At 36.0% G+C, this 11,975-nt stretch overlaps 2 protein-coding genes across 2 annotated transcripts in view; one reads left to right on the top strand and one right to left on the bottom strand.

Moving 5' to 3' along the window:
- Positions 1–355: 355 nt before the first annotated feature.
- LOC134657925 (uncharacterized) lies at positions 356–1,900 on the bottom strand. Its single transcript, XM_063513509.1, has 4 exons — positions 1,724–1,900; positions 1,498–1,635; positions 966–1,130; positions 356–566 (listed from the first exon to the last, which is right to left on the bottom strand). Exons 1-3 carry the CDS (start codon positions 1,853–1,855, stop codon positions 1,050–1,052), a joined length of 351 nt encoding a protein of 116 aa, XP_063369579.1. The 5' UTR covers positions 1,856–1,900; the 3' UTR covers positions 356–566; positions 966–1,049.
- A 718-nt stretch (positions 1,901–2,618) lies between these two features.
- LOC134657867 (uncharacterized) overlaps positions 2,619–11,975 on the top strand; it is a 93,281-nt gene continuing 83,924 nt past the window's right edge. Inside the window, exon 1 of the mRNA XM_063513447.1 lies at positions 2,619–2,840. The gene's annotated coding sequence lies outside the window, so the exon portion shown is untranslated. The remainder of the gene's footprint in view (positions 2,841–11,975) is intronic.

Here is an 11,975-nt window from a genome sequence, read left to right as displayed (position 1 = left end):
TATTGAAATTTTTGCATTAATGAGTTGATGAGTGACTTATTTTAAGTACTAGAAAAGCACAACACAATGAAGCAACATGGAAGCAACCATTATGAAACGCGATCCTGCTTTTCTTTTATTTATATACCTACTTTTTACAAATATTGTGTTGTTAATGTAACTATAAAATTACAGTCGCTAACATAATGTAAGCAAATATGTGTCCTTTTTTAATGAATAAAGATATTTGTATTTCAATATTGTAATACTATTTCTTATAAAACAGGAAAAATAATAAATTATACAATTACATGAAGTGTTTATTTTATTAGAGTTATAAAAACAACAAGAACTGCAATCATTAAAAACGTGCTGTATACTCGTCGTCATTCGTCATAAAAATCTAACAATACATTTTAGTTCCATAATTCACACGAAGAACATCCTTGACTACCTTCTTTTTTTTCTTCATGAAAGTTCAAGTAAATTATTTTGGGAATAAATTCGTAATATTTTATTGCTTAAATTATGTTTTCTGCTACGTAATTTATGAAAGTTTTCCTCTGAGTGATAAGGCCATAGAAGAGCTGAAACAAAATAAAAAAGATATAGGGCTGGCGAATGAAAGATGAACCTGCAAAAAATAATTAGTACTTTCCTTGCGTTGGCGTGATGAAAAATTTTATGTATCACTCGGTGGCAAAATTTGTTTAACCTTCGTGCCTTGAAACTCTCGCAACGCTCAAGATTCCACTTTTCGAACCACTCAATACGCTCGTCGCTCACCCGAGCAAGCGAAAAATTCCATAAACGTAATTCGAAAGAGTGACACATAATTTTTTTAAATCAATATTAGCACGAGAGGTTAAATAACAACATTGCCCCCTTGTAAAAGAAATAATCAAATAACTATAAATACAATCATAATTTTTTTACATGATAAGATTATTGACTTGCTGAAAATAAATGTCATAAATTTTACTTACTGTTAATAAAAATCGTATCTTGTTACGTATCTTTCTGATTTTATTAGAGATCAAGACTAATGAAGAGACGACGCTATGATTAAATCAGTTTCTAGTTCTGCCACTTCTTTGAATGAAGCAACCTTTGAAGGAGTTCAATCGCACGTCTATTTCACCATCCTCAAGCTGAAACAGACAAGTTATGATCATCTAAGTATAGTATTCTATAGCAGAGCGTATGTATTATAAGCCAAAATTCTCCGATCATTTCTAAAGAATGGATATTTTATAACACTTGTTGTTGTTTGTAACGTATTTTTGTTTGATCCAAATCTCATAGGTTTAATTTTTGGTTTCTTACTGATGTCTGATTGTGATAAATTTATTTAACACATCGCGCCGTTGCACCGCGCGTAACGGCGGAGGCGCGGCGCCGTGTGGGATTACGAATTACCTATACCTACATCGTGATACAAAATTTCATTTCACGCCACGCCTTCGCCGTTCGCGCGGTGCAGCGGTACCGGTACCACACCGGGGTTCTTCAGCTTACCGGGTCCGTTTGATAAAGTTCCCTGTAACACGAAGGGGAGACACACTCCCTCACGCAACGAGTTCGAGCAAGGCCGGTCATGTGGCTACAGGCACTGCTCTGTTCACAAGCGGTTTCAAACTCCCGAAATGTCATTTCCTGTAAATGGAATCGAAAATACGAATGAGAATTATAAATATTACTACATTTTTTATATGTAGGGACGTTTGCATTTGCGTTTACTTACGTTTTTAGGGGAATCTTTATACTGATATTCTTTAAACGTAAAAGTCACTGGAGTTTGTTCAGCAACACTTTTACAAATCCCATAAAATCCTATAAATAAGTACCATCCAAGTAACACAGATATTCGGTACATTTTGTCGGCGAGTGTCGTATACAAGCTAACTTTTTGCCAAAAAATCAATAATTTTTGAAACCTGTTGCTTCTAATGCTGCGTTCAATCTTTAATTTTGGTCACTAGTTATCAGGGTCATTTTTTGATATAATAGTAATTAAGATACTATTTATTTATAAGTTTTTATGCATAATTCAACGAGAAGTTAATAAAGTTAAAAGTTACGCCAATTAAAAATATTGAGTCCATGACAAATTATCGGTTTTATTCGATTAAGTACCTCACTACGACTTGTAGCAACCGTTCAAATACCAATTACCAAACAATTTTTTCCACAAAAAATATCCGGAAATAAATATTTTGTTGATAACTTACGGGTTGGGAATATTTTATTTATGTACGATAAATACTTATATTTATTTTCTGTTTTACTTAGTCCATTACAAATAATTTACACTTACAATTTTTATTTCACTTGACCAAAAATTGAGATTGAACGATCGTTCAGGGTTGCATGTAAATAAAAAATATAAAAATTAGGGATGGTAGAATATTGTAAAGCATAGAACTTATAATAAAGTCAAAAGCTCTTATCACGAAAACTTATTATATGAACTAAATTTTATATGAGTGAGCTACGACAATTTTTTATGGCTATTTACCAAGTTTTTTCATATAATTATGTACTGTGATCATGATCAATGTTGCCATATTGTTTATTTATTTTCGTATTTCTACATATTGTTTCTTCTTCGTTCATTATTTGCATCGAGTCGCACATTTATCTGTCACGTAATTACGAAACGATCGTAATAAAATAAAGCGAAAGGTTTCTTATTAGACTTCGAACTCTTGCGAATTTCCGTGTTTTTGAACTGTGTGTTCTTGAAATTGTGCTATTATTTTCATGCATAAGTCTTTCAGTGTATTGTGCTAAAGAAAAAGACCTTTGAATGTGTTTCTCCGTGGACAAAGTGCTTTTTAGGACCAGCAATATCGGATATTGTAAGTATTTTGTCAATTTTCTGGCTGATTATCTTTTTCAACTGTATCTCAATCTATAACAGTTCGGTAGAAAATGCTCATGCTATCTTTATGTTTCTACAACACATGACAAAATCCTACATGTAATCTGATTTCTGATAAACTAGTCAATATGTCTCTGATCTGGTCTCAAATCTGTTATCAGAGTTGAGTTTTCACTAGGAATTCTAACACATAGCATTTTTTCATTTTACTGCATGATAGACAGGGCAGCATATAAATAATACAATTATAGGCATTCAGCTGCATAGTTTCAGCCAAATAGATGTACTATAATTTCGTTTGCACATTAGTATATTCTATTTGCAGATAAGCCATTATCTACTGGATACTATGTCTATTTTACTTTGTGTTGCTGGATTCATCAGTCTCAAAATTGGTCATAATTTTTTTCTTAGAATGTTAGATACCAAGTTTTGTTTACTTATTTTAATACATCTTATATGCTCTTAAATCTATATAACAATCACGACGATGCTTATATAATTATGCTTTCTTATTAATTTATGTATCTAAACTTTATTGCTTAAGGCATTTTCTACCCGTCAACCATTTGGGTAAATAAAAACAGTTTGTCCAGGATTGTAGAGCGGACATTAGAGACAAGTCAAGACTACTATGATAATATCACAAGATTCACAAGTTTAGGATATACTTCCACACTGAATTTTAGAACTGTTAAAAGGGTATGCTTATTTCTTAAATTGATACAAATTAAAATTAAGTATAACAACAAATATAATGTCAATGTGGTGAAGACCAGCATATAAAACTTGTTGTCGCTTGACACCAACCTCTGAGCCTTTTGTTTTTTACCACATCAATGGCAAATTAGCATACACCCGCCTGATGGTAAGTAGTCACCATAGCCTATGGACGCCTGCAACTCCAGAGGTGCTACATGCCCCTTTGCACTGGTTTCAAGGTCATGTCACATCAGAATTTCGTCACAATATTCCACTTAATCATACTGCCTTATACATACGAGGGGCGTTCAAAATATTCTCGGTATTGATATCTTACAACCTCTTCTAAAATTTCTTTCGTTACTGGTCGCTAAGGTTTATTCATTGACATTAAAAAAAAGTATAATTCGAACCGAGATGTTCTTTTGTTTTTCTGCAATTGCTGAACAAACATGAACATCATGTGGGAATTGACAATGTTAACTAAATTAGAACATCGATGCGTGATAAAATTCTTGACAAAACAGGGTAAAAATCAAAAAACCATAAAAGAGGAAATGGATTGTGTTTACCGTGAGTCTGCTCCTTCTTTATCTACCATTCAAAAGTGGTCAAGCGAGTTTAAACGTGGAAGGGAGAGTGTTGAAGACGACCCTAGACCTGGCCGGCCTGTAGTAGCTACTTCACAAGAAAATATTGATAAAGTGGAAAAACTTATATTGGAAGATGGTCGAGTGAAGGTAAAATCTATAGCACAAGTAACCAATCTCTCTATTGGTACCGTACATGATATTATCCATGACCATCTTAATATGTCAAAAGTAAGTGCAAGATGGGTTCCGCGAATGCTGACTCGGCTTCAAAAAGACATGCGTGTAGCTTGTTGTTCCGATTTTATTGACCTGTGCGGTGAAAATCCTGATGAGGTGCTGCAAAGAATAGTTACTGGAGATGAAACCTGGGTTCATCATTATGACCCAGAGAGTAAACAAGAGTCCATGCAGTGGCACATTAAGGGTTCAGCTCATCCCAAGAAGTTCAAGGTCATCCCTTCAGCTGGCAAGGTCATGGCCACGATATTTTGGGATTGTGAAGGAGTATTACTGATCGATTATAAAGAAAAAGGTGTAAATATCACAGGACAGTACTACGCTAACATTCTACGTCAATTAAAGGATGCAATCAAAGAAAAGAGGCGAGGAAAGTTAACCAAAGGTGTTATGCTTCTGCATGACAACGCCCCCGTCCATACTGCTCATATTGCCAAGGCAGCTATTGTTGAATGTGGGTTTGAAACTGTTACTCACCCACCGTATAGTCCGGACTTAGCCCCCAGCGACTTCTTTTTGTTCCCCAATCTTAAAAAGGATCTGCGTGGAAATAAATTTTTCACCTCAGCAGCTCGAACAAGTGTACTTTGCTACTTAAAAACAGTGAGCAAAATCGCATTTTGCTCACTGAGTGGGACAAAATGAGCAAAATGCTATTTTGCTCACTCAGTGAGCAAAATGCGATTTTGCTCACTGTTTTTAAGTAGCAAAGTACCCTTGTTCGAGCTGCTGAGGTGAAAATTTAATTGTTGGTATATCTTAAGAAAACATGAGTGAATAGAGGTAAGTGATGAAGAAGGAATACATTTGTCGTGTTCTCTAATATGTTCTCACTGCTGAGGTGAAAAATGTTGTGTACTACACGAGATCAAAGTTATTTACATCTCGTGCGCTTTTGAGTCCCTTACTACGCTCAAGATTCTAAATTAGATTCACTCGCTACGCTCGTGAATCTATTATAGAATCTTTCGCTTGCACGGGACTCAAAATAAGCACTCGAAGAAATATCAAACTTTGATCTCTTGTTGTACAAATAACTATTCCGATGATGAAGCATTGAAGGCGGCAGTGGAGGAGCATTTTTACACCAAAGATAAAAAATATTTTTATGCAGGATTAAAAAAAATAATTGATCGATCTTTTAAGTGTATGAACATAGGGGGGGAGTATATTGAAAAATAAAAATATCAAACTTTTCGTACTTGTTTGTTTTCATTCTCATACCGAGAATATTTTGAACACCCCTCGTAGTTACAGATTATAATGCTTACAAACCATAACTAGTACTGTATTACCATAAAGTCCAAAGTCCATACCATTAACAACTGTGTAATAATACAAGTAAGCTGGTACAAAGTTATCTAATCTATCTAATACCTTTAAACAAGCAATTCTTGTATATTTATTTAATATTTATACATATATATATTTCGAGGATCTCGGAAACGGCTCTAACGATTTCGATGAAATTTGCTATATAGGGGTTTTTGGGGGCAAAAAATCGATCAAGCTAGGTCTTATCTCTGCGAAAACGCGCGTTTTTGAGTTTTTATATGTTTTTCGAGCAAAGCTCGGCCTCCCAGATACTTCATATTGTGGATGTCAATATTTTGGTTGGGTTAGGTATGTGCATTTGATTTGTGTCATATTCAGTCAGTAAGTGCTTACGTTGACCCATAAGGAATATAACTAAAAAACGTATACCTTGGCACTTATAAAAAATTGATTGCTCCATGTTTTCCAACAACTTTAGTACATAATTGGTACAAAAACAAGACGATTGTTAGTAAATTGGCCAATCACACTATAATTTTAGTGTCTGTGATATAAAAATGTAGTTTTTTCCTTAAATGATTTATGTATACACATTGAGTTCATTACCAACCAGGCTGTGTTATTACAATCGCAATTGCGACGATCGCTAAAATAAACCAGTATAAATCCTCTCAATTTCTTACCGATACGAGTATAAGGGGTACAGTTAAATTGGTTGACTCAGCGTCGATCGCTAGCGCTCTGTAGGCAATGAGAATACACGGCCAGTGCAAGCCTGGTGCAAGCGTACTGAAAATCCTGAACAAGCATTTCTAGAAAAATCGATCTTAATTCTTAGGATATTAAACACACATTTGTTTAACTTTGACTTTAATGGATTACCGTTTGTAGAGCGGTGGATTATGAGCTTAATGTTTTGTAGGTTTAGTATTTATTTTAGGTTGTTTAGGAAAAGGCTATGTTGCAATGACACAGGCTGTGGGTTTTTGCTATTATGTTTGAAATTGGCATTTGTGTTATGACGTTGAAATAAATGCGGTCTGTGGTCGCGTTGTACAGTCGCCATCAGATATATCGATGCGGCTAAGGCGCTCACAAATATCTGAACACGTCTCTATTGTCAGGGTGTTAGAGTCCATGTTCAGATATTGTGAACACCATGCATGGCCGCTCCGATATATCTGATAGCGACTATATAGTCAGCAGCAGAAGTTGCTAAGCGGGTCATATGTTCAAAATTATCTTGACGCGACTTTATTGTTAAGATAATAAGAGCGTATCAAGGTAATTTTGAACAGCTCGCCCGCTTAGCAACTTCTGCTGCTGACTGTATTAACACATTTACTGCCAGTGCCAATGTTTTCGTAACGCTACACTCGTAGCCGATCCCAGCGTTTTCCCGCTTTGTAGAGGAAAGCGACTACGAACAGAGAACCCGCCGAGCGGGCCCGGCTCTCAATGTGTTAAATTTTACCATTACAAAACGTCTACTAGCAGTGTTGCCAACTTGGCATAATTGATGCCAGATCTGGCATATTTTCACTCGCATTGGCAACAAAATTTTCCATTTACCATCTGGCATATTTTCTAGCATATTTGGTCGAAGCCAAGTTTGCACCAATTTGGCAGTAAAAACATGCGCCATCGCCTTATGTGGTTCATATTTTCATATTAATTTTGACTTGTGGTGGTGCATGGGCGGATGGACGTCGACGGACTATAAGAAATTCAAATTTTCTATGGGTCGATTGCCCTTCGCGGCTCGCGCCTACATTTTTTAAATTTGGCCCTTTTTGCTACCGACGGAAATGGCTTGACAGACTATAAATAACAAACAACGGTGTATTTCACTGCATATTTTTAGATTCCATATTATTTTTAAGTGCCCTTTTCAATATTTTTATTTTTGGCATATCGTCGGGTGACAAGCAAAACTCACTAAGTACTATCAAAAAATTAAAGTAACAATGCACTTTATTACACTTGTAACACGGTTTATTGTCCAATAATTTCAATGATGTTAGTTAGTGCACTCTAAAAAAAATTTGGTTGGCCCTATCAATATCTTGATAGTCGTAATCAAGCATCTTGATTCCATACGAGCCTAACAAGATCTTAGACACATCAAATAAGGTAATTCTGATTGCTATTACTATATCTATGTAACTGAACCAATTAAGATCTTGTTCAATATTTACACGAAAAATAATTATGCTAACTAATTGCTCCTAGCAAGATCAACTAAGGGCTTGATAATTATTATCATGATAAGTTACTCTACCAACTAATACAAACAAGTCAGTTTAACTAAGATGTAGGTCAATATCAACATGAAGAATTACTGTATTAACTATTTGACCCAAATAAGTTCAACTAAGAACATGATTACATCGACTAATGCACCTTATAAGCCTGAACTAAGATATTGTTAAATTTGAATCTCAATTGTTTAATCATTTCAACTAAGATGTAAATCAATATTAACATGAAGAATTACTGTATCAACTATTTGACCCTAATAAGTTCAACTAAGAACATGATTGCATCGACTTATGCATCTTATTAGCCAGAACTAAGAAATTGTTAAATTTGAATTTCAATTGTTTAATCAGTTCAACTATGAAGCTTGTCTAGTACAATATACCATTCTTCATCAATTGTACTAGTACAATAAAACACAACAACAAACAAACAAGCTTCATAGTTGAACTGATTAAACAATTGAGATTCAAATTTAACACAGTAAAGTTTTATGAAAAGGGGGTAAATGAATAAAACAAAAAATATATATAATAAGATGTTATTTATTCATCTAAAAATTTAGAAAACTAAACGTTTTACATTTAAAAATCGAACTTTCTTTTACATACCTTACATATATATTATAATTAACATTTAAAACGGGCTACAAATATAATGACCGTTTGGCGTACAACCGTCGATTTCCCCCTTATGGGTACCCGTTGGCGGCAGGCTCGGGGACGTCTGTCGCCTACACGAGGGTCCCTGGGATGGCCAATGCGCAAAAAATGGCGCACTCTTAGAGAAGTAAAGGGAAACAGTTCCTCCGAAGTCGAGTCCGCAGTTCGGACAGCCGCTGGCGGGGTTTCGGAAGCATGGTCCCGATCGTTTCCCGTGCCTCGCCTTAAAGCCTTGAGGCGGCCAACAGGGGTTTTACTGGGTAGACCTGGGGTCTCATTAGTCCACAACAGGGATTCCCACATAACTATCCCGGCCCGTCCCCGCGCCTTTTATTCCCGTCGCCGCGATTAGCACTTGCTCCATGTTGCACATACACTATTATACATTAGATACACAAAGCAAAGGTAACACGTTCACTGTTCCAGGCTTGCCGTGAAATAAAGGCACAAGTAAAGTTTATTTCGTTGACGCGTACTTGAATGACTAAGTAGTTGAATGTTGAACGTCGAGGCTGAGACTGACTCCCCACTCGCACGGTCACAGGCGCCGCAGGGGCGCGGGCGGGGAGGACCGTGGGTGCACCGGCCCCCCCCTACTTATCTCTTGATTGAACGGATTAACTGATTATTTAATTTAATTGTGAAGAAAATCGATTTATCAAATAATTCTTAATAGAATGGAATATTAGTTTCGTAATTAATACAATAACTTGATCATAATGGGATTGAATGTTTTATCTTCGTTGTTCTAAATATTATATGTTTAGTTGATTAAAATACCAAGTCTTATGTAAATCAACAAAGAGAAAATAATCACATAAACTATTAAAATGTTCATAACTATTACCATATTTATCTGTTCTAATTAATTTGTTAAGGATTGAATCAACCTACGTTACATAATTATGCCAACAAGTTAATGATAGATGCAAAGTATACAATTGTTAGGATTAATAACATACCTACTTTATTAGTTCAATCACAGATACACTTATTGTTTTAAGTAATCAGGTTTCTTTGATTTATATAAGATCGTTATTGTTATAATTAACTTAACGTCAACTAAGAGAAAACTGCTCTTAGTTGGTCTTCATTTTTTAGAGTGTGACTTTTGCTTGTCACCCGACGATATTCTCATTATTATGCATATAATAATATGTATTAGGCATTAGTCTAGCATTTTTTCAAAATCATAGTTGGCAACACTGTCTACTAGCTCTATTTTCTTTGTATGTTTAACAATGTTTATGTCGTTTTAAAATGTGACGTTATCTATGAAAAGGGACCTTATTGTCGAATGTCGATGGCGCTTACGCCATTATTGACGATGCTCCGATATAAATACAATGCCGCGCGGAGCTGTGCGGCATAAGCGCCATCGACAATAAGGTCCCTTTTCAAAGATAATGCCCCAAATGAGAGCGTTACATCGATTGTATGGGTGCGGCTTTATGGCGGATGGTCAAGAAATCAAGATGGCCAAGAATCCTTCAGAACGCGATTGACAATTCGGTAGCATTGTTATGAATCTACTAAATAATACCTAACCCTTTACCTATCATATTTATCACTTATTATTTTCACTTTATCACCTGTTATCTTATCACTACAATTTATCCAAGACAAATCTATGTTTCGTCAGTGATTTAATTTTAGTTCTTTTGTTTAGGTGTATACTAGGTATGTACGAGGGCGGCTGAAAAGTTCGCAGCCTTAGTGTAAGGCCTGAGTGGACGCTCGAGTTGGGCATGCAGCGGGTCGGGGCGTGCGGCGTGCATGAAACAAATGCAAGCGTATAGGAGCGGCCTTAGTGCACGCTGCTCAAATTACTTACTCCTGACCCCGACGCAACGCTGCACGCCCCGCCGAACGCTCCGCTTCGAGCGTCTACTCCGGCCTTACACTTAGAATTATGAATCGTTAAATCGTTAATAATCATATTATAATCGTTAGTAATGGCGGCAATATTTAAACTGCCAAAGAGGCGGGGAAAAAAACAGCATACTTAGTTTTTTTTTATTTATTTTTTATTTTCTAGCTTAGGCCACGAATATTTCAACCTCCCCTCGTATAGTTTATATTGCTGCTTACTAGGACAATGCGTACTGATTAACAGTCCGCCGGACGGTATCAGCCTGTCAGTTCGGAACTGTCAAATTTTTGTTCTAACTGACAGGCCGATACCGTCCGGCGGACTGTTAATCAGTGGGCCCCTTTACCCAAGTTAATACCCAGGGGACGTACATATAAATTTAGAGTTATTTAATAACATACTACCTATATGAATGTGTTTACATATATCCTCCTAAGGCCCAACGAAAAATTGAGTATGTAGTCAGTACGGCCCGTAGTCCTACCAGTAGTACTATTGTTTTATACTCATTCAGTCAGACCCAAGTACTTAGAAGACTTTTTTAAATGTTATTGTATTTATACAGCACCTACTACAGCACTTTGTTTTTTTTTTTGCGAACTTGTTAAAGGGCTCACAGACAAAACAAAACAGTCCTTTAGAAGCCAATTTCGATAAGCGCGTAATTTAAAAACAAAATGATGGGTTTTCTATTAAGTCCTACTGGTAGGACCGTGGTACGCTATGACTACACAATTGTTGAAGGAGCTGGGTCTGAATAACAAAGTTAATAAGTACTATGGGTAGGACCTTGGGCCTTAGGAGGATAATATGTATGTGCCATGTGGATACTGGTTTTTGTCTTGTCACTGCTCCATAGCGACACATTGACTCATGACCCTATTTAACTCGAAATCTATTTATTTACACTACACCGTTCAAAAGTACATCAACCATCTAGAAACTAAGAGAAGGTTTCACTTGTATAAAGATTACCAAAGTGGACCTTATGAACATGGATTAAGGCTGATATTTAAATGTTATTTTCTTTAAAAAGGGTTAAAGATCAGATGCAAACAGGTTGATTAAGGCAGGTTAATTAATGATGTTAAGTATGTCTATGTAATTTACTGATAACACAGGTGATTAAGTTTTTCGTATGAAACCAGTACGAAGTGCGTGCATTCGGTGCAATATATCGAACAAAGACATACCTACTTCGATATCTTTACAACAAAAACTTTAGCAATAATGACGAAATATTGGATAAGCGTGAAATAATAAATACTCGTAATGAAAACTGGCATATTAGCTTGAGCTTGAAGCTTGCAATCATAGACGTCGAAATCAAAGTATATACATAGGTACATGCATAATATAATTTTTTTATGTTCTCCGGCCGGAAAGCGCCAACTTTCGGCCCTTTGCGCTAAATGAAGTTGCCGCTTTCCGGCTCCTCAGAAAAATAGTATAGGCACCTAACACACCTCGGCCAGAAAATAAGAAAGATCAGGCCGAAGCGAAGCCGAAAC

Source organism: Cydia amplana, chromosome 21 (assembly GCF_948474715.1).
Source record: "Cydia amplana chromosome 21, ilCydAmpl1.1, whole genome shotgun sequence".
Classification (NCBI taxonomy): Eukaryota; Metazoa; Arthropoda; class Insecta; order Lepidoptera; family Tortricidae; genus Cydia; species Cydia amplana.
This window is presented reverse-complemented; position numbering and strand designations above follow the sequence as displayed.